Source organism: Vitis riparia, chromosome 6, assembly GCF_004353265.1.
Source record: "Vitis riparia cultivar Riparia Gloire de Montpellier isolate 1030 chromosome 6, EGFV_Vit.rip_1.0, whole genome shotgun sequence".
Lineage (NCBI taxonomy): Eukaryota > Viridiplantae > Streptophyta > Magnoliopsida > Vitales > Vitaceae > Vitis > Vitis riparia.
The window spans coordinates 14,727,589-14,751,761 of record NC_048436.1 but is presented as its reverse complement, the minus strand read 5'-3'; the positions used below and the strand labels follow the sequence as shown (position 1 = coordinate 14,751,761).

General features: G+C 36.4%; 1 protein-coding gene across 1 annotated transcript; it reads right to left on the bottom strand.

Annotated features, from left to right (window-relative positions):
* Positions 1–16,981: 16,981 nt before the first annotated feature.
* On the bottom strand, positions 16,982–24,033 carry LOC117917022 (protein LURP-one-related 7-like). The gene is made up of 4 exons (XM_034833253.1): positions 23,794–24,033; positions 23,685–23,735; positions 18,165–18,371; positions 16,982–17,312 (listed from the first exon to the last, which is right to left on the bottom strand). Exons 1-4 carry the CDS (start codon positions 23,893–23,895, stop codon positions 17,172–17,174), a joined length of 501 nt encoding a protein of 166 aa, XP_034689144.1. The 5' UTR covers positions 23,896–24,033; the 3' UTR covers positions 16,982–17,171.
* Positions 24,034–24,173: the final 140 nt, after the last annotated feature.

Below are 24,173 nucleotides of genomic sequence, written 5' to 3'. Positions count from 1 at the left end.
ATGATTTTTTATTTAAAAATCAATAAACGAAATTGAACATAAACCCTATGCTATTTTATTTTATTTTTTGACTATAAAATGACATGTTAATTTGCGGTCATGAGTTCTTCATCTCTATGAATTCTTCATTTTGAAATATTTATTGATATTATCATATTAATTCATAATATCATTCTACTCTTTACTTATACGCTTATTTGCTTATAAATTGCTTTCATTTGAGTTGAACTTGGTATCTAGACATGAAGCTTTGTTACATTCCAATATTTATTTGGTTTATTCGTGTCTTTTATGAATCATTGACCGTAAAGTATTATTTTTTACTTGAATAAATATTATTTTTTTATATAATAACCATTTGTTATTATCTATATGAAGACAATTATGATTGATTCCATGGTAGAAGTGTTATGTTATTGAAATGGAACAATTTTGAGGATAGAAACGGATTTGAGATATATTGGAAATAATGTAGAGATTGAGCCTATAGATGTGCCCATTCATACGACCTTTATGGTGTTGTTAAACATGATATATGATATCATTGGTGTTGACAGACACTATCAGTTGGTCTTGAAATGTCGACATCCAACTGAAATGAACAAATTTCAACCATTAGTGGTTAGGAATGATCGGACAATTGCACATATGCTAGCGGTGCCATCAAAGTATGGAATGTCTTCAGTTCAATTATTCATCGAGCAAGCTCCCAATCACCATCATTTGAGTAATGAAATGAACCATTTGACATGGTTATCGACAGGTGATACTGATGTTGATGGCGAAAATGAAAGAGATGAGGAAGATGATAGAGATGATGCAATCAATACAGATGAAATTCATTTACCTAATGACGATGAAAATTGTTATGAAAGAGAAAATATTGATTTGGTGATAGTCCAACAAGTTGTGGAATGTGAAAGCACAAGATATGTGAATCTTGAAGTTGGTGATAGGTCTAATAATCCCAAGGTTGAGTTTGAGGTTGAAAACACATCACCAGTTGCCTTCCCACATGGCACCCAAGTTAATATCTCTAATGACAACCTAGAGGCAACATTTGTACCCGTTTCATACCATATGCCACCTACACAACAATTTTAAAATATGGACGAGGCAATTAATTGTGTTGGAAGTGATTGGAATCCATGGAAAAACCTTAACTTTAGAAAATGTTGATGGAGAGTTATCAATTGGCCAAATATTTTCCTCAAAATTAGATTTGCAACATGCTGTGAAGATGTTTTCCATAAAGTCGCACCAAGAGTTTACTGTTTATAGATCAAATGCAAGTGTGTTAGTTCTTAAATGTAAAAAAGCACAAGAGTGCTAATGGCGACTAAGGGCAATGATGGTGAAAGATACAGGTATGTTTAGAATCACAAAGTACAAAGGTCTTCATCAATGTTTTCAGAACCGAACCGATGATCGAACCGGAAAAGTTACCGGTTCACGGTTCACTGGTCGGACCGGCGGTCGAACCGCTATCGAACCGGTGACGTCATAAATATATAATTTATATATTATTAAAATTAAAAATAATGATAAAAATTAAAAATATATAAAATTACAAATTTTAATAATGTTTGATTTTTATATTTGGTATATTAAATTAAATGATAAAGTTTAATATTTTAAATTTATTAAATAGGAATATGTAATATTTAAGAAGAAGATATATTTAAGATGAAAAATTTTAAATATTTAATTTTATCATTTTGTCTTTGTATTTTATTGTTTTTAAATTATTCTATTAATTAATTTATATTATTTTTTATAATTATTATAAAAATAAATAGGAATTTAAATATTTACATTTTTTTTAAGATTTTATATGATAAAATTTTGAAATAAAATCAAAGTTCCATGCGTCCAAAGGCAATGTTTTCCTTTAATAGTCTCATTCCCAATCCCACATCGGAAGCACAAGAATTTTATGTGCTCCATGTGCTCTATAAAAGCCTTCCAACTGGCCTTTAAGGCAAACAAGCCAGCAAGCTGGACCTGCAAGCATGGCCCAAATGCAAGTGTTATTTTAAAATGAAAAATGCTGCAAATTGGGGTTGTAGACATGGCCCAAATAGTAGTGTTTAAATGTTATCATTGGACTAGGCCTAGAGGCTTGGACCAAAGAAGGTTTATTAGGTTGAGTTTGTAAGCATTGGGCCTGGACTGGGCCTTTTCATGGTAAACAAAAATTTGTATAAGTTATGACCCGTTTGCAAAAAACCGGACGAGTTGTCCGGTTCGATGGTTCAACCGTCGGTTTGAACGATTCGATGCCGGTTTGATAACAAAACGGTTCATTGAGCGGACCGAACCGGATAGTTCACCGGTCAACGGTTGGACCGATCAGACCGGCCGGTCCGGTCCGGTTTTTAAAACCATGGTCTTCATACATGTGTCAATCTATGTATAAATCAAGATCATTCTCAGTTGGATTCTAGCTTTGTATCTGAGTATATTGAAACATTGGTGAATGCAAAAATGACCATTATAGTTGCTGCAATTCAAGCTGCTATTGCCAAATAATTTGGTTACCAAATTTCTTATCAAAAAGCAATGAAGACAAAAAGGAAAGCAATGACTCGATTATTTGGTGATTGGTACAAGTCTTATGCAGAGTTGCCTCGCTTTTTTCTTGCTTTGGAGCAATCAAATCCTGGATGTATTATGTATTCCAAAATGTTTCCTGGAAACAACCCAAATGAAGAAATTTTCCAACATGTTTTTTGGGTATTCGCTCCATCTATTAAAGGGTTTACTCACTGTCGACCAGTTCTTAGTATTGATGGGACACATTTGTATGGAAAATATAAAGGGACTTTGCTGATTGCTATGGGATGTGATGGTAATAACCAATTGTTCCCACTTACATTTGCCATTACAGAATGAGAGAATATAGATAGTTGGAGTTGGTTTTTGGCATGTATCAGAGTTGGAGTAACACAAAGGAAAGGCTTGTGTCTAATCTCTGATTGTCATCTTGGCATTATAGTTGTTGTGAATGAAACATATTCGGGATGAACTGAGACAGATGCTTATTATAGATTTTGTATGTGTCATTTAGCGAGTAACTTCAACACAAAGTTCAGAGATAAGACTTTAAAGGATCTCATGTGTAGGGCTGCTATGGAGAGTAAAGTTAAAAAAATTTATTTCTCACATGGATACAATTGACCGGATAAATGCTGAGGCTAGAAATTGGTTGGAGCATATTCCTCTTGAAAAATGGGCACTCTCACATGATGGTGAGCAGAGCTATGAGATTATGACAACTAACATGTCTGAAGTTTTTTAATGGTGTCCTTAAGGGTGCTCGTAACTTACTAATAACAACTTTAGTCTAGTTAACTTTACTTCATAGTCAGGCGAGAGCATGGTGCTAGTCGACTCGCTTCAGGTGAAAAATTCACTCCATATATTGAAGCCAAGTTGAAGGCTAAAGTTGTTAAGACAAGTTCACATGAGGTTGTTTTGTATGATCATGTGGCGGGATGTTTTCATGTTAAAACTAGACACTCTGTTGGAAACAGTAATAGGAAACTTCACACATATCATGTTACCTTTCAAACGGGGCCTTGCACATGTAACAAAACACTTTTGTTAGGATTCCCATGTTCGCACATTCTTGCTACTTGTCATTGTCAAGCAATTGATTTTCAACAATTTGTACAAAGTTATTACACCACATGTGCTTACCTATCAACATGGGCTCCCTTGTTTTATCTCATATTTGATGAATTGGAATGACCTCAATATAATGGACCGATAATTGTACCTTCGGACTCACTGAAACGACCAACTTCTGGTCGACCAAAATCAAGTCGTTTGCATAATCAGATGGATGCAAGGGAAACTAGAACTCCACAAACACGTGGACTTTGCAAGCAATCGGGTCACAATTGACGTTCTTGTCCTAATAGAGAAACCAATAATAGGAAGAGTTGATGTACTTCATGAATATTTTATTGTACTGTTTTTATTTTTTTTTATTTTACTAGTATTGACCTTAATCGTTTTAAGATATATGTAGAAACTATCTTATTGAACATCTTATTGGCGTTTGTTTGTGTGAAACCAAGGTTTGGTTAATCTTGATTTTGATGATAACAAAACAAGGTTTAGAACTAATGATCATATTTCAAGTGTGATTAGGCAAGATGATTTCCAAAGTGGCAATCACAAAGACAAATCATGCCAAGGAGAAATCATGAAGAAGAAGACCATCTCAAAGAGAAGAGTTTTTCAAGACCCAAGCTTCATAAGATCTTTTTGTAAGGTTGTTGGTGCACTAGGACTTTCATGCATTCCATTCTTTATTTATGCACCAAAATCATCCAAGAGTAATATTGTTTTAAATATCTTAAGAATTGGATGATGTCATGTTTTCAACCAAAACCTTGTGTTAAATGATTTTCAAACTTGTGTTAAAAGGTTTTAAGTTGAAAAAGGTTGGGTGTTGAGCCAAAAAATGGCTCAACCGGTCGACTGGTTGTGCTCGTCCAATCAAGGACCGGTTGAGGGAAGCCAAAAAGTTTCTCTCTCTCCCAGTGGCATTCTCTTACAGGTCAAGGTTGAACCTCAACCGGTTGAGGTCCGGTTGAGGTCTGATTGAGGTCCAATTGAGGCCCAACGGTCACCTACCAAGCATTAAATGCTAACGGCTAGTCAACCGGTCGACCCCTAACTCGACCGGTCGAACCCCCAACGGCTAGTTTGGATTTTTTTCTTCTATAAAAAGGCTCCAATCTTCATTGTTTCATGAGCTTAACCATTCCAAATCTTTCTTGATTATATTTGAGCCTTGGAAGAGTATTTTTTAGTACATCATTCAATCCTAGTTTTTCTTATATCATTTGAGCTTAAAGTTCTTGTGCTAGGTTTTTTTAGAGATCATTCATTTGTAAATCTTTGAGAGGAAGTTTCTCAAGTGTGGGGTATCACTTAAGGGGTTGTTTAAGAGTGAGATATCTCTTGATAAGTGTAAAGGGTGCTTAGAGCCAAAAGTCCAAGATGGTGAATTGGAACCATAATCCAATTGTATTGCTTGAAGGCTTGGTTTGGAAGCCTTGGATTAGTGGAACCTCAAGCTCGGGATTGAAGCTAGAGGAGAGTGGATGTAGGCCGGGTTGCGCCGAAGCACTATAAACTCTTGTGTTTGCATTCTCTCTTCCCTACTCTTTAATTTATATGCAATTGTCTATATATTGATTATTATATACTTGCATATAAGTGTCTCTTGCATTCACTTGTTTAAATTTGCGAAAAGAGACCATCACCCTATTCACCCCCCCTCTAGGGTGATTACCATAGGTTGGATTAGCCTCAAATTCCTAACAATTTGTTTGAAATTTTTATTTTTGTCAATTCATTCTTATTTTGCTTATATCAGGTTACATGGAAAAAAATTTAATCTCTATTGTTTAGGGGAGATGCTGCTCAAAATTTTAAAATTTTAATCATGAAATTCATATTGTTAGAAAATGTTGTGAATTCATTCATATTTTGCTTATATCAGGTTACATGGAAAAAAACTGAATCTCTATTATTTAGGGGAGATGTTGCTCAAAATTTTTAAATTTTAATCAGGAATTTCATGTTGTTATAAATTGTTGTTTTTTTGTCAATTCATTCATATTTTTCTTATATCATGTTACATTGAAAATTTTGAATCTCTACTATTTAGGGGAAATGCTACTCAAATTTTTATAATTTTAATCATGAAATTCATGTTGTTAGATATTGTTGTTTCTTGTCAATTCATTCATATTTTGCTTATATCATTGTGGATCTTGTATTTCTGCTCATGCGCTTCCACTCGATGCCGAGTTTGCTTTTTATTTGAAAAATGATTTATTGTTTAGAAAATGACTTGGGGTCGCCACCTATTTTTGTTTTATTTTTAAAGGGAAAACAAAATAAGAAAGAAAACCCTAAGTATGACTCCTTACTTGAAAAAGGTGGTATGTGAAAAATCGGATCAGGGCTTAGGGGTTAGGTTACTCATTGAGAAGGTACGGTAAAGACCGTAGCACCCCTCTAAGTCCCTAAAAAGGGGTCTTTACTAATGAGATGAAACAATCATGACAACTAATAAGGATATCAATGAGTATCAACATGATCGCACACTAAAATCCAAAGCATATATGGAAGATGGTCAGAGTAAGAGAGGATGCGTACCTTGGCAGCGAACGAGAATGCACTATCAGAAAATGGAGTTAGTGCACAAGAATGAGCATAAAATATGTCACATGTGTCACTAAACAAAGTGAGATATCACATTTCACTCAAATTTATTTTTAGAGAAAACATCCACTAATATTGGGCCCCCACCATAGCCCAATTTATTTTTGCATGAATTAATTTTGTAAATTCCATCACTTAGAATTACAAAATTGAATTTATGTTTATTTAAAACATTTTAAAAATCATGAAAATTGCATGCCGAAGAAAATGGCAGCAAATATTTTATTGGGAAAATGGATTTTTGGAACCTAAGAAAAATGCTAAGGATGAAAAATGGAAGAGTTGAAATTATTTTTAAAAAGAAACTAAAATTTCAAAAACTATTCGAAAAAAGGGATTTGGAAAAATTATTTTCAAAATTAAAAATAGTGAAATGAAAAATGGCACATGGGTCAAATGTGGCCATGCAATTGGAAGCATGCAGGAGAGATGCGTACATGATGCCTAACAGATCATGGATTCAGTCACTTCTAGAACAAGCTGATCAAATGCACCGAGGCCAATGATTCTATTCCTCTTATTGTGAGTGCCTGAAGTCCTGTATCCAGATATCTCTCCAGCTTTACTGGAATTCCCATGGTCAAAGTGAATAGTGATGGGAACACCATTGTCCATTGCCACTAGCGCCTGTTGGGTGATGATATAATCAAATCGTGGGGCCCATTTCCTTGATCTTAGATGCATTGTGGTTTAACAATTACCAACCATGAATGAAACTCCACGAGCATGCACGAAGGGATTCAAAGAATCTACTGTCTCAATCACACTTTCATTAATGATCTCTGAGTATGAGTGCCCTTTCTTCCTCAAAATCTCAATCTGTGCCATCATTAAAGCCACATACACACCAGCAATGAAGGGGCATAACGGACCCAAGTCACCAGCTAGTCGTACTGAGCTCACCCTCTCACTAACTTTTCACATTCTTGTCTGACCAATCTTACCCATAGAGAAAGTTGGTAGACCATTCTTTTCATAAAAGCGACGCCCAGTCAACACAACACTGCAGGTTTCTCTTCCACTGGCTACATCTTTATAGCACTCATACAAAATATCCATACGAAGATAGTATGAGGCACTGTATGTAGCCTTAAATTTCTTTTTCCATCTTCTGACAAGGCATTTGTACATAGCCAACATACCCCGAGTTGAAATAATCTTCGATATAATTCCAGTAATGCACTCAAGAGCGTTCTTGTAAGCTAGATTCTTGCCCATTCCATGCTCAGTGTACCTTCTAAACAAAAACTCTACAATTCCATGAGCAATTTCAAGCAAAATTCCTTGCTCCCCAAATATGTAATTTTCCCTTTGTCTTTTTGCCGTAAACCACACGAGCCTCCACAACCTTACCACATTTACTAAAAACTTGCTCCAGATGAACATTGTCGACACCTCATGGCAAGTTACCAACATACATTCTAACAATGATCTTCGTGGAGTAGCATTGTTTACAATAGATGCAACTGGAACCAAAGATGGAAGTTTCCCATCTTCCCTTGCACTCTTTATCTCTTTCCTTGGTATACTAGACTTCCCATTCGTATCGATGTCCAAAGTTCTCCAGAACTTGCTCTTTATTTTGCAACTTGTAGTGGGCCTTTTAAGTTTCATAAGATAATCAAGCTACTCCATTACTTCATGAATTACTGCACAATCTGATTCATCCATCTTGTCAACTGATTCTTCTTTTCCTTCACATACCGATCACCGTTTGGCTCATGTATTCAATCACAGTTGTATTTCAAACATCGCGAGACACCAACGTATAAAGCCATTCCACGATGTCGTCTCTTTGGTCTTTGAATTCTATTAAGCAGTTATGTCCTTGATTCACTAGATTTTGTGATTTTTTTAGACCATTCATTGTCACGTTTTCCTTCTTGGATGGTTGTGCAGCGATGACGGGTAGAGCAAGTGTAGAATCGGACTTGATCATATGCGTGGAACTTGGAGAGCGTGTTCAAATGGATAAGGGAGTGAGACAATGGATGGAGGCATAGGTATGTCAATCTCTGAGTAAGTTCTGGGGCTTCATTTCCTATTACACAAACAACTGAAACCCCCCCCCCCCCCCCCTCCCCCTCCCCCAGCATGAGATGAACCAACGAGGATGCCACCAAACTTGATAATTTTAGTGAACTGGACGTCTTTAAAACTGAGTGAGATTGATAACGCTACTCCATCACGTACAACTTTGTCAAAAGCTTTCATTATATCAACACAAAATACTCTCTCTAAATCCCAACACGCTTCATACTTGACCAGTCGAGCTTTAGGTGCGCCAATCATCTCCATGTCTTTCAAGAAGGCCATGCATGCGTCAAAATGGTCATGCATGTGGGTCATGTGCATAGGGGAGAGAATAAGAAAGATATTTATGGTGAGCGAATGGTAGAATAGGTGGAAGAGGTAGTAAAAGAAAAATGGGTTCAGTGGTGTTAAAATATGATGATATGCATGGAGCATGAAGGATGGGTATAGAGATGGGTGTGAGGATATTTGGATTTGATAGAGATGGGAGGCTTTGGTGGGTGGTTATGCAAGGCTTTGGATTGTCATTGAGGGAACGAAAGATGAAAGGTAGTGAGATTGATGGGTTTAGGAAGATGAGAAAAGAGTTAAGAGAGGTGGGTAGTGAGAGAAAATGAGGAGTAATGGGCAAGAAAGATGGAAATGTGGTAGTGAGAGGAAATGGGTATGGTGGTATGGGGTTTAATGGACATTGAAGGATAGCCATAGGTGCATGCATTATAGGAATGAATAGAATAGGTGGTGAAATGAAGGTGGACATGCGCATAGGATTAGTATTAAGCATAACCATAGGTAGTGAGAGAAAATTAGGTTCAGTGGTGTTGTTCAGGGATGGCATGGGTGATGGGGGTGTAATGTGAGAAATGGGTTAATGAGATGGTTAAAGAAGATGAAGATATGGGTGGTGAGCATGGAAGACGATGGGTACAGTAGGCATGAGGTGTGAGAATGGAGAAAATGGATATGAGAGGAATATAAGCTAGCCATGCACGCATGAGGGGTGAATCCATCAATATAATTTGTGATCTTATCAATATCAAGAGCATTTAGCTTGTCAAAAGGAGCCAAAACTTGCACTGCACTGAGAGTCTGCACTATATGTGGATCATGTCTGATGTTACCCCTGAACCCACCAGATTCATGTTAACACTCCATGACCCATGAAACAACTTCATCTTAATCCACTATTTCCAGATTTCCAAGAAGATCTAGAGTAGTCAATCCCCAGTATGCTCCATTCATTTTTAAATGCTCTATCACCACTGATTCAAAATCATTCTTCCTCTTTTTAACTAATAAAATGTATCGAACGTGTTTCTCAGCTTCCAACTCTCCTATTTTTGTCAATCTCTTCTTTTGGAGCTCATATTCTTTTTGGCAACTTTTGAAATTCTCTTTCCTTCTTTCCATCTTAACCTCCATTTGGGACCATTTCCATGCCAACTGCCTCTTACCTTCAGCACATACTCATTCATTGAGAGATTAAAGACTTTACCACCAACACTAAAAGAAGTATTAGGCATGGAAGAAGGCTACAAACAGTCCACGGTTGATCCTCCCATTAGGCTTGGCAGTCAATCACAAAGCTCATTCACATACTCCAACATACGTCCTCGTGTTTGATTCCGCCAAAGCTGATTTGACATCCAAACAACTGCTCTTTCACCAGCATAACATCCAACATCATGTACACCAGATAACTTGTCACTGTTCTCCTCATCCACAACACTCTTAATTATCATGCTGACACCAAGAATCTCATCAAAGGTACACAACTCAATTTGTGAGTAGATCTTCTATGGTGATGCCTCTGATTAAAAGTAAATCAATGATCGTTTGCCCATATTATGCAACTTCAGCCTTGCATTCAAGCACTGTACTCCAGAAGCACCGGGAGTACCCTTCATGCTAAGTAATGGTGCCAACAAAATCAACCCTGAGTTTGGAAGAGATTCTCAACAACTAGACTTCTTTCACAGTTGAATCTATTGAATCGATTCGACACTAATGATCATCATCTTCTTTACCTGAGCTCTCTTAGAAACATTTTGATCAAGACGGCCAACCCAAACATGATGCCCAACTTTCCAAAAAATACTAGAAACAGAGGAGAGGGTGAAGAAAAATAGAGCATGTATAAAATGAAAAAAAAACTGTTAAGTCTAACTCCATTTTATGAAGATCAAGGAGCTGAACATAGGTGATATCAAAGGGGAGTGAGAACATGATTTTAATACACTAAGTTTAGGGAAGAAACAAAGCATCAGATATTTTCAAGAGAAGTGAAAAACACCCAAAATAAATCTAAAAACAGAGCATGCATACCTAGAGTCCCACAAAACAAACGAGTGGCCTATAATATCCACTCCAATCAATAAACCAAATACTTAGAAGAAATATTAAAAGTGAGAGTTAATCAAGGTGAAAATGAGAAATCAGGAGCTCACTAATAATCATACTTGGAATGCTTCTTTCAAGCCAAGAGTGGATTAGCTTCCAGCTATGCTTTTGTTCCTCTTGTCATTCTCCATTTTGTTCTTTTCTCTCACGGTTCTCCCTTTCTCCTCTCAGCTTAGGCTCTTTTTCTTCTCCTAGCTCTCCTCTATAACCCAAAAAAAAAAAAAGACGTTCTCCCTCCTTTTGTAACCAGCTCACTCTCAAAGAAAAAAAATCTCCATCTCCTTTTCCTCAAGTCACCACTACCAAATATCTATCTGCAACCTAATGAAAGATCTCTATGTCACAACCTGTAACTCTCTCAGTCTCGCCCTCTCTGTAAAACTTTCTTTCCAAGAAAAACCTTGCAATCCCCTCCGTGTTTTGCCCCCCAAAAAAATATCTCACCCTCAGCAACAGAATATGCTCCCTCTCCATCTCCTATAACCAGCTCATTCTCAGAGAAAAAAATATCCCCCTCATTTTCCTCAAGTCACCACTACCAAATATCTCTCTGCAACCTAATGAAAAATCTCTATGTCACAACCTGCAACTCTCTCAGTCTCGCCCTCTTTGTAAAACTTTATCTCTAAGAAAAACCTCACAATGCCCTCTGTGTCTTGCCCCCCCCCCCCCCAAAAAAAATATCTCACCCTCAACAATAGAATACACTCCCCCCAGCTTGCTCCAACAACCTGTAACTTTTCTCATAATATTCCTTAACATGCGTTAACCTCTCATTTCCTCTCCTAACCACTATTATGATTCCCTGATGACTAACCAAAAGACGACACATGGCTCCCTGAGAGCCTTCCACCTGGTAAGAACGAGATGCATAAAAGTGAGAAAAAATTAGCCCCCAAAATAGGGGTCTACAATCATGTATTGATGTACATGCAGACATGGATACTCCATTGTTTCCTGCTCGTCCTCCCCTGATGATACATTTGTGCTTACTCTTCAGCATTGACATCGATCATCCACCATTCGTGTTGATCCAAATATGGGTAATGTTTTGACTTGTTGACACAAGTTTCGTCGAGAGTGGGTTTTGGATGATCGTGTTCAACCATACATTATACAATTAGGATTTTATGTCTTTCATTGAGTGGGTCATGTTAAGGTTGATTGGCATTTGATTACTGTACTAGTAGAGAGATGGCGCCTAGAGACGCACACATTCCACATGCTAATTGGTGAGATGACCATCACATTGCATGATGTAGCCATCTTATTTGGATTATGTGTACATGGTCATCTTGTCATTGGTTCTATAGATATTGATTAGCATGCACTTTGTGAGGAGTTATTGGGTGTTGGACCAACAAAGACTGATATTTGTGGAGCATCCCTTAGAGTTCATTTTATTACTACCCATTTCTCCCACTTACCACCAGGGGTTGTAGATGAGGTCATGTTACAGTGTCATGCTAGAGCATATCTTTTATTGTTAGTTGATGGTTCATTATTTCCAGATAAGAAGGGAACCTACATCCAATTAGCAATTCTACCCATGTTAAGAGATTTTGGTGAGACTGCACAATATAGTTGGGAGAGTGCAACACTAGCACATCTTTATTGAGAGTTATGTCGAGCTAGCTTAGATAGTGCAAAAACTATTACAGGACCATTACAATTGTTGCAGGTATAACTACAAGTCTTATTAATTATGTAATTTTGTCATAATTATGTGCATTTACACATAATTTTGTTTCATTTTTAGTTTTGGTCATGGGAGCGATTACATGTGGGTCGTCCTAGTAGATCACTTCCCCATGCACTAGTGCCTATAGATGAGAGATTCCCGCCAAATGCACTAGGGAGTAGGTGGAGAGCTCCCTTATCTCATACAAACACTTCTCATCATGTGTTGGTCACATACAGAGATGAGTTTGATAGACAACGATCTGATCAGGTTTGGGCTAAATATTAATATTCTGTAACAAGATTATTAATATTAATATTATAATTTAAACTTTATTAAATACATACTAAGATTTGAATATATAAGGTATTATGGCAGTCTTACACAGATGATATATTAGCATTGATTCCAGACATTTGTTTAGTTGATTAGGATATTTGGCGGACGATGTCACCACTTATTTTTTGTTATATTGTTGAGTGGCATCGTCTTGAGCATGTGTTGCGACAGTTTGGACTCATACATGGTATTCTTTTGACATCCCCTATTGATTATGACCTTTATTCCATGATTGACGTGATCGACCTTAGTTTGATTGGATGTTATATCATGAGCACTACGTGGCATTATGAGAGGTTAGGGGGGACCACATTGTCACTGCGGAGCCTATAGAGCCTCATATGGACTACCATGTTTCGTACATGACATGGTATCCTCGTATTACATGTCGTTTTATTACACCTATGAATGATTTTGGACTTATGCGGTACCAGACTACTGCCTTATCTGTCCGCTTATTGGTTTGTATCACTTTAATATTATGTACATATTGTGTATAATATTTATTCCAACAAATAATTATAGATCATTTTATGTGACAGATTGAGACAATGACATCTATCATATCTCGAGGAGGTCATGCATTGGAGGACTCTGATAGTGATGCTTGTCGCATTGGTATTGTTGATATTATTCGTATGGCCACTGATGTTATGTGCATTATTCTGGAGGAGTATCGTATCCCACATGTAGAGCATGGAGGAGGTAGGCCACCAACTTAGTCAACAGTTGCTCGACTACCACTTGTTCGAGGTCGGTCGACATTTCGAGGGAGAGGTAGATATATTAGTTGTCAGCCCATCACATCGTCAGTATCAACAACATTACAACTCCCTACCTTTTTATCCTCACGATTAGTCACTCATTTCTTTAGATGTACCATTAGTGCAACACCCTACTTATTCAGACCTACCATCAGTGCAACCTCCTACCTCTTTAGACTCACCATCAGTACAACCCCCTATTTCTTTAGACTTATCTTCAGTTTAGGCCCCTACTTCTTCAAACCCACCATCAGCACAACCCCTTACCTCTTCAAACCCACCATCAGTACAACCCCTTACTTCTTTAGACCTACCTCCATTACAACCTCCTACCTCTTCAGACCCACCATTAGTGCAGATTGACACATCTACTCAGCTAGATTTACCGCCAACCATTCCAAAGGGTAGACGGGGCCTACGTCGACCTAGATTGCTATCTCCACCACCACCTCTATTTCCAACTCCAGCCCCATCACAATTAGATGCTCTTCATGTGTCACATGCAGTACCTGCTACAGTTAGAGAAGAACGTCCAAAAAGGAAGAGAGTACCGGTTACACATAGGTTCTCTCCTTGTGAAGGCATGTGATATTATATATGTTTTTTATTTTCCACTATATTAATGTTTACTGGATATTTTTTGTGACTTTGATTAAACTACTAAAAATTACAATTTGTAGTAGACTTTTTCTAATTAATTTCATTAACTAATTTTGTTAAAAAAAATCTATATATGACGATTGCGACTTAAGAGTATACTATTATTTCGATAAAGATAAATTTATCATAATACAAATAAATTAATATCTTAAAAAACAATAAATTAAATATATTAAATTAATAAATTATACAATTTTATATATTATTTATATGTTATATAAGTTTATTATTTTAAGATTATTAATTTATTAATAAATAAAATAGTCATTTATAATATCTTCTATTTATCAATTTATGTTTGTTGAAGTAATACTAGATTCTTAAGTTTAAATATAAATAATTTATTATTAAAGTATATATTTTTAATTTCAATAATAAATTGTGATTTTATAGTTTTTAATTAAATTTGAAAGTAAAAAAAAAATTATATTTGAAATCTTAATTAGCAACTGTGGTTTAAAAGTATACTATTATTTCAATAAAGATAAATTTGTCATAATAGAAATAAATTAATATCTTAAAAAACAACAAATTAAATATCTTAAATTAATAAATTATACAATTTTATATATTACTTATATGTTATATAAATTTATTATTTTAAGATTATTAATTTATTAATAAATAAAATATTCATTTATAATATCTTCAATTTATCAATTTATGTTTGTTAAAGTAATACTAGATTCTTAAGTTTAAATATAAATAATTTATTATTTAAGTATATTTTTAAAATTTTAATCATAAATTGTAATTTAATAATTTTTAATTTAAAAAATTAATTAAAGCCTCAGTTGCCAATTGAGGCTTTAGTTTAAAAATGAAGCATCAGTTGACAACTGCGACTTCAGTTCAAAAATGAAACCTCAATTGTCAAATGAGACTTTAACTAAAAAGATGAAAAAAAAAAATTTAATGACATGGCACCTACGTGGCACCAAATAGGCCAATTTGAACATAAGTTTCAAAAAGTAGTTAAATCTTATATTTTTTTTAATAAATGGGTCATTTTGACCCAAAACTCTTCTCCAGAACTCCCTTTACAGCTCTCTGTTTTTCTCTCTCAATTTACCTAACTTTCTGTTTTTTTTCTCTCTAAAAAAAAACCATCCTCCTGAAAGCTTTTCCTGGACCCCCTTTTCACCAGCTCGTTTTTCTTCCCCACCAAGCTTCTACCGGCTCCATTGCTCACCTTTCAGCAAATATGTTACCATCTTCAACCACCACCATGGCAAGGTGGTGACATCCTTCGCCACACGTCTCATGCAACCTACCTATAGAAGTCGTCTCCCACTCCAAAAATAAAAATAAAAATACTTAGCTCCTCGGGTGGCTAGCAAGGGGTCTACAATATTATATAATAATATTATCTTTTTAACCTTTAAGAAAAAATATTAAATTATATTATATCATATATATTTTTCATTATTTTAAATATATATATATATATATATATATATATATATATATATATATATATATATATATATATATTTCTATTGTTATCTTGAAATTTTATCATATTTATTAATTTTATTCTCATATAAACATATAAAAAAATTATAGATGAATTTTGAATTATACAATTCAATTAACCCAACCAACCCGAGTCCAACCAACCAACCTAACACCAACTCGAACTTTAAGAAAATAAAGTTGGGTTGAGCACCTCGAATTAGAGGTCAAATTTAGTTGGACTCATGTTAATTGGTTTTTTTTAATTCGAGATGAACTAGCCATCAACTCAACCAATTCTTCCAAATTGTAACTCTACTTATAACATTCATAGTGTTTAAGAAAAACATTTGACAAAGTTGAAAATCATTTATAATGATTATGAAGGAACATTTGATGATGATTTTTTTAAAATAATAATAATAATAATAATAATAATAATAATAATAATTAAAGCAAACATTTTTACTAAAAATTCTTCCAATAAAAACACTTCCAAAAGCAGTCTAAAATGTATTGAACTCTTATTCGGACGACTGTCTTCAACAAGAAAAAATTCTCTCATTATCTAAAACGCACCAAAAGCACCCTTTTCTGCCGTCTCTGTGGATGGCGCAAAACAATTGGCCTGCTTACAATCTTTCACACCGAATATTTTCATCTTTTTATGTTCTCCTAAATACAATATCTATGTAGAAGTCACCATTGTTGAACATTAATACCAAATTCAACAAATTTCTGAAAATATAATTATACAAACACTTGTCATGCTAGGTAGATCTTGATATTTCTGCAATATTCATAATACCCAGAAGTGTCCTTTGAATTTGTTGGAAATCATGACCTTCAAACACCAGGATCTGATATTATATTAAGTTACTATTTTGATTAAAAGGTGAAGTTGATAACTTGTTGTCAACCCCGTTTTGATTAAGCAAAACGGAAGAAGGAAAATTAAAGAGAGCAAACATGGTATATGCTGATTCCAGGAAAACAAGCATCAGACCAATTGTTACATTTTGGAACAAGCAGCTAAATCTAGAAATTTTGGCTGTAAATATATGATATGAAGATCATATCGTAGTGTATTAGGCACAGGCCTGAACTCTTATTGTCAATGTGTGGTGGATCAAGCTCAAGGTATCATGCAGAGTTGCCTAAGAACCAGTGTGGGAAGTGAGAACAGGAGAAGATGGATAGAAACAGATAGAACACAACCTCAAGGATATGGGAAAACAGGAAACGAAAGAAGAAGACTGACAATCAGAGAACCTCAACAAAATGGATGAGTTTACCTAAATGTGAAGGGACGTCATCTGAATTTTGTAAAAAATACTGGGAAAAGCCATTTCCAAGATGTTTCAGATCGGTTTTTTATGCTGTGATGATAGGAAACATGTACCAAACTGGATCCTTAAAATTTTAATGAAGTACCAGGATTCTTATACTCAGGTTTCTGTGAGACATTTATGTTTAGTGTGGAAAAAGCTCTCAGGTGGTAGTAAGCTTAGGAAAGAACAAGAAGAGAAATGGACTCGAACATTATACAGAGACACATAAAAATACCTACGATAGGCATATATGTTTGGTCAGTTACTTAATCTTCGTCCATCAAAAAATATTACAATCAAGGCCACAACCACAGCATGATCACCAGACCCAGGAAATATGGTTAGTCGAAATTTGCACCTCCCAACAAAAGCCTTCCCAAGCTTGTACATGAGGCTAGTCTGCATCAAAATTAATTATGAATAAGAAAACAACATTGTAATAGATTTCATCAACCATGTAGACGATAGAACAAAACAGATGACCAAGTCATAAGTCCTCTGTTAGGACTCCCTCATCAGGACATGCTGTTTCCATAGAGGAGACCAGCTCACTCTAAGTTCAACTAAACCATGGAACTGGTCTGAGTCAATAGAAACAGAATGGTGATGAGCCATTATGCACTTGGGAAACCCAAGACTCCCATAGCTTTGCTACTCTCTCCTACAAATTGACCATGGGAAAAAATTTGTTACCATTCCCACTGTTATGTTTAGTGCCAGAGTCCAAGGCTATGTTTGGTTCATGAAAAAAATGCTAAAATTAAAAAATGCTTACAAAAATGATTTTCTCATGTCTGGATACCATGAAAAATGGTAAGGAAAACAGGGAGAAATATGCTATAAGATTTTCCACCCTATTTTCCTCGTAAGATGCTGGGGAAAGTGCATTCCTTATAAAGTTAATTTTCTTTCCCTTAATTTTTCTATGGACAATCAAACAAGAATTTTATTTTATTTTTTTATAATTTTTCCTAACCTTTTTCTTTCCTTCTCTTTTTCCTCTATGTGTTCTTTCCCTCCTTCAAACTTTATGGGAATCAAACATAGCCTAAAGGTATGTAATTGTCACAATCTCAAAACACTTCCATAGGATACCACAAGGATTCAGTAGCAGGCAAGGAATGTCTTAAGGAATTCTCTATATAGAATCCTTTAACTGACTCAAAAGTTCATTCTGCTCAAAATAAAGTGATTCCACTCAGAATAGAAAGGTTTGCAAAACCTCAATTGTAGTGTAGTTAGCATCAATACCTGTGCTACTATAGAATTGCCTTTGTAGATGGTGCAGGACCTCTGGAATGGGCAACCTTTCATCTTGAAATCTGTGGAGTCTTCACAATTTGCACCACCGAGGAATATGTTGAACTCAGTTCTCGTAAGCGTATTCAGTGTTCTCTCAACTCTGAATATCAAATCCTCCCCACTACCATCCCCTCTGAAGCATTGCCAAGATCCATCCTGCAAGCAGAGACATAACACATTACTTAATATTAAATTCAAAAAGTATCAGATTCTACAACCACCAAGCCTCGTCATTTTGTTCTCATACCAACATAATTAATATAGTTATTTAGCTTCAAATGAACGCATACAACTGATCCTAATTGTCATTTTGATCTTGACTGCAGACTGTGTGAAATTCACAAGGAAAATGATGCACGGGAAGTAATTACACCAGGCAAGAAAATAAAGTTAACATGCGTTCGGAAACATTCCTTCCTCCTCTCCAGCACCATGGCTTGTTGAGAAGGTCAATGACATTTGGCTTTCCTTTGACAAAATATCCAGCCATTCATTAACAAATATATTATATTATTTGTATATTTGATTAGTTTCCTTTTATACTTAGACTACCAAGAATAGCTTAGCATGATTAGCATGATTGTAGGAAATCTCTTGTATAAAGCTACGTCTCCTGATTCAATAGATTTATTCAAAAAGGAAAATATTCTTTTCCCTTTCTTTTACATGGTATCAGAGCAGGGAATGATACCCTAGCTCTCTGTTTTTCTTTTTGCCTTCTTTTTTATCGTTGTTTCTTATTATCATGGCAAATGAGCAACATTCGGATGGAGGCAAGCTTGATGCTATCAATCCATAATTTCTTCACCATTTGATCATCCAGGAATGATGCTTGTTTCCAAGCCTCTCAATGGGGATAATTATTCAACATGGTGTAGAACCATGATGATTTCTTTGAATGCCAAATCCAAGATAGGTTTCATAGAGGGGACCACCACAATGTTGTCTGCCACAACCAAACCAGACGACTATGCTTCATGGAAAAAATGCAATGATATGGTCCTCTCCTGGATTCTTAATTCACTCACACAGGATCTTGCAGACAGTGTCATTTTTTCAACCACCGCCCAAGAGGTATGGGAAGACCTTCGGGATCGTTTTTCTCAAAGCAATGCCCCTCGTATTTTTCAGATTGAGAGAGACATTGCTTGTCTTGCTCAAGATCAAATGATTGTTGTGGCTTATTACACAAGGCTAAAAAAATTATGGGATGGACTAGGATCCTATAATGACACCATTTGCTCTTGTGGGGTGGATCATAAGAGACGCAAATTGATGCAATTTCTCATGGGACTTAATGAGTCCTACAATGCAATCCGAGGACAAATTCTATTGATGAATCCACTACTTGATGTTGCCAAGGCTTACTCTTCCATTGTACAAGAAGAGAAGCAGCGAAGCCTAGGGGCTGCATGTGAGATGACGGAGAACTCAGCCATGGTTGTTCAAAGGACTAAACCGGTGGGGCTGTTCAACATGGACAAGGTTCTTCTTCTCATTCCAACTTGTCTAATTGAAAACCTTTGCATTGCTCTTATTGCGACCATGGCCATCATGTGTAGGAAACATGCTGGAAGCTGAATGGGTACCCGCCAAGACACCTTAAACATGCATCAAACAGGTCCAATCAAAGAAGCACTCATTTTAAGCGCAACAATAGCCAATCAGCCTTCAGTGAACAATGTCAAGGAGGGTCCAATGATGCAGGAAGTGCCATTGGTGACAAATGGGCTCTCTGATTTGCAAATTCAGCAAATCTTATCCATCATGCAGGGTAAAGGAACAACACAATCTGCCAATTCTAAAGCTGATGTTGTTGGTACTTCTTCAGGTTTGTTACAAACATTGTTGCGCCTCTATCAATTAATTATCGATAGTGGTGCAACAGACCACATTACCTCATCTCCAACTTTGCTTGTCAACAACAGTAAGAACACCCGTTTGCCACCAGTTGCTATGCCAAGTGAACATGCTCCGATTACATCCATTGGAAATCTACCTTTGAATTCCAATATTACTTTAAAAAATGTGCTTGGTGTGCCATCTTTCAAGGTGGATTTAATGTCTATGAGTCGCATTACCAGAGATCTCAATTGTTCAATAACCTTCTTTCCTCATTGGTGTATTTTACAAGACTTGATGACGAGGACGACGATTGGTTTGGGTGAACAACGAGACAGACTTTATTACTTAGTTGCATTGGCATCAGAGAAGCCAAAATCTCAAACTCCATCTATAGCAACTACTTTTTGCCATTCACCCAGTCCTCAGGTCATCTCCTCCACCGTTTTGTGGCATCGCCGATTGGGGCATTTGTCTTCCTCTAGATTACATTTTATGGCAAAACATTTGTTAAGTTTCCCTTTCCAGTCTAATAATGCTTGTGATGTTTGTGCCCTTGCAAAACAAAGTCGACTTCCATTTTCTGTTAGTTCAATTTCGTCTGTTAGACCTTTTGAATTAATTCATTGTGACATTTAGGGCCCCCATAAAATTGTCTCTCTTTCTGGTGCAAAATATTTTTTGACTATTGTGGATGATTATTCTAGATTCACATGGGCATTTTTTATGCATCACAAAAGTGAAACACAAAATTTACTTGTCAACTTTTTTTCATTTGTCCAAACACAATTCCATGTTTCTATAGCCAACATTCAGGTTGATAATGGTGGAGAATTCTTCTCTATGTGGGAATTTTTTAAAACAAAATGGGGTTGTAGAGCACAAACATCGCCATATTCTTGAGACAGCTCGAGCTTTTCGTTTTCAAGCCCATCTTCCTTTACATTTTTGGGCAGAATGTGTTTCTACTGCTATTCATATCATTAATCGTTTGCCCACACCACTCCTTTCTCATCAAACTCCTTTTGAGCGACTCTATGGAAAACTTCCTTCTTATTCCCACCTTTGAGTTTTTGGGTGTCTAGCATATGCTACTGATGTGCACATTCCCCATAAACTCGCTCCTCGAGCCAAACGTTGTATTTTTCTTGGCTATCCAGTTGGTCAGAAAGCTTACAAGCTCTATGACCTTACCACCCATAAAATGTTCACTAGTCGTGATGTTGTTTTTCATGAAACTATTTTTCCCTACGAGTCCATTTCATCCATTTCCTCAAATTCAAGCTTTGTGGTTCCTCTTTCTGTATCCGATTCCTCACCACCAGAACCAGTTTCTCCTGTCCAACAACCCACACCACCGAATCCAATTTCGTTTCTGCAATCACCTACTAGTCTTCCTCGTGAACCCATTTTACGTTGTTCTCAATGACCTCACACCCTCCCACGGTTTTACATGATTATGTCTGCAACCAAGTGACATCTCCCAACCATTTGCCGCCTTTGTCATCAAGTCCACAAAAAGGTACGCGATATCCCCTTTGCCATTTTGTCTCTTATCATCGTTACTCACCACAACATCGCTCCTTTATTGCTACTGTCAGTCAAGATATTGAGCCTACCTCTTATACCGAAGCAGCTTCTCATCCCCATTGGCAAGAAGCAATGCAATCTGAATTGGCCGCTTCAGACGCCAACCACACTTGGTCCCTCACTTCTCTTCCTTCTGGTAAGAAGCCTATTAGTTGTCATTGGGTTTATAAAATCAAACGACACTCAGATGGCACTATTGAGCGTTTCAAAGCTCGTTTGGTTGTGAGAGGTTACACACAGTTGGAAGATTTAGATTATCATGACACTTTTTCTCCCACTGCTAAAATGATTATTGTCCGTTGTTTATTGGCTTTAGCAGCTGCCCAAAATTGGTCTCTTCACCAACTTGATGTCAACAATGCATTTCTTCATGGTGATCTCCATGAAGAAATTTATATGACTCCACCTCCTGGTCTTCAGCGATAGGGGGAGAATCAAGTGTGTCACCTTCACAAGTCGTTGTATGGTTTAAAGTAGGCTTCCCGACAATGGTTTGCCAAGTTCTCTACAGTTATCCAAGCTGCTGGATTTACTCAATCCAAAGCAAATTACTTGTTATTCACATGTTAGAAAGACAAATCTTTCACAACTTTGTTAATATATGTTGATGACATTCTTATTACGAGTAATAATGTCAATCACATATTAGCTCTTAGGCAATTTCTTCATAGTCATTTTCAAATTAAAGATTTGGGTGATTTGAAGTAGTTTCTGGGCATCAAAGTTTCTCGGTCAAAGAAAGGTATTTCCATCTCACAACGAAAATATGCTTTGGAAATTTTAAGGTGGTTTTTTGGGTGCTAAACCTGTGAGCTTTCCCATGGAACAAAACATAAAGCTCTTAGATTCAAGTGAATTGCTTAAAGATCCATCTCAGTATAGACAACTTGTTGAATGCCTAATTTATTTGACTATTACCCGGCCAAATATCACCTATTCGGTTCATATGTTAAGTAAATTCATGCATGCACCATGCAAACCACACATGGAAGCTGCCTTACGTGTGCTGCGTTATTTGAAAAGTAGTCTAGGACAAGGTCTATTCTTCCCTTCTCATAATGATTTATCTTTGCGAGCTTTTTCTGATTCGGATTGGGCTGGTTGTCCAATATCTCGTAGATCCACTACAGGTTATTGTGTTTTTCTAGGATCTTCTCTTATTTCCTGGAGGACAAAGAGACAGAAAACCATATCTCTCTCCTTAGCAAAAGCCAAATATAGAGCCATGACAGGTGCATGCTGTGAATTATCTTGGCTGCGCTCGTTATTGACAAATTTGAGAATATTGCATCCGAAGCCAATATTGTTGTATTGTGATAACACAACCGCATTACATATAGCAGCCAATCCTGTTTTCCATGAAAGAACCAGACATATAGAGATGGATTGTCATTTTATTCGTGACAAAATATAAGATGGTTCAATTGTAACCAAACATGTTGCTTCAACGAATCAACTTGCAGATGTATTCACCAAGCCATTGGGAAAGGAAGCTTTCTCAACTATGATGCGCAAGTTGGGAGTTCTTGACATTCACTCTCCAACTTGAGGGGGAGTGTTGAGAAGGTCAATGACATCTGGCTTTCCATTTGACAAAATATCCAGCCATTCATTAACAAATTTATTGTATTATTTGTATATTTGATTAGTTGCCTTTTATTCAAAAAGGAAAATATTCTTTTCCCTACAAAAAAAAAAAAAAAAAAAAATGATTGTAGGAAATCTCTTGTATAAAGCTCCATCTCCTGATTCAATAGATTTATTCAAAAAGGAAAATATTCTTTTCCCTTTCTTCTACGTGGCTTGTCAATTCAACAGTAATACACAATGAAAATAGATATCTCGTGGTTCCTCAATGGCATACTGGTAAGAAGGCATGTGAATTCCTTTTACAATTTGCCTAGTGTTTTTGCTTATAAAAATAAGAATGTGAATTAATTTTCCATCTCTCTGCACACCTAAAATGACGATTCATTTATATTTCCTGGAAAAAATTTTCCGTGGAAACAAACAAGGGAAAGAAGGAGAGAGACTCACATGGCTGCCGCGCATGGAAATTAGGGGATTGCCAGCGCATCGAGGAGCACTCTGTTGTGCTTCGGAGATCGACGGTTGACTCTGTACACGATATTCCCGCTGAATCAGCCAACCCGAGATAGCCACGTGGAAGGCCGGGATGTTTCTTGGAGATGAAGAGATCGAACGGAATTTGGAAATCTGAAGGGTACGCCAGAGCTGAAGAAGCCATGGAGATGAGATCCTCCGCGAAGGTGAACCAAAAATGGAATGGACTTATTCGTCAAGAATATTTCGAATCGGCAAAAAAGGGAGAAGTTAAAAAGAGAAAAGAAAAGTCAGGAAGTTGTTGGTCGGTTTAAAGATGACCGAGAATTCGGATGCTTTCGCCGGCCGCGTTTGAAAACAAGTTACAGCAAATGGAAATTGGGTTTGGACCCGGCAGATGGGTTTCAATTTTTATTCAAAATTAAAATTTTGAAAACATTTTTAAAAAGCATGTTTGATTAT

What these genes read in the sequence shown, in the direction of transcription:
- LOC117917022 (XM_034833253.1), bottom strand. Translation starts at nt 23,895, where the DNA reads ATGGCTTCTTCAGCTCTGGCGTACCCTTCAGATTTCCAAATTCCGTTC. An exon ending in TTTCCATGCGCGGCAGCCAT is followed by an intron (nt 18,372 to 23,684) that starts GTGAGTCTCTCT and finishes CTCTGCTTGCAG; the next exon opens with GATGGATCTTGGCAATGCTT. An exon ending in GCAATTCTATAGTAGCACAG is followed by an intron (nt 17,313 to 18,164) that starts GTATTGATGCTA and finishes ATTTTGATGCAG; the next exon opens with ACTAGCCTCATGTACAAGCT.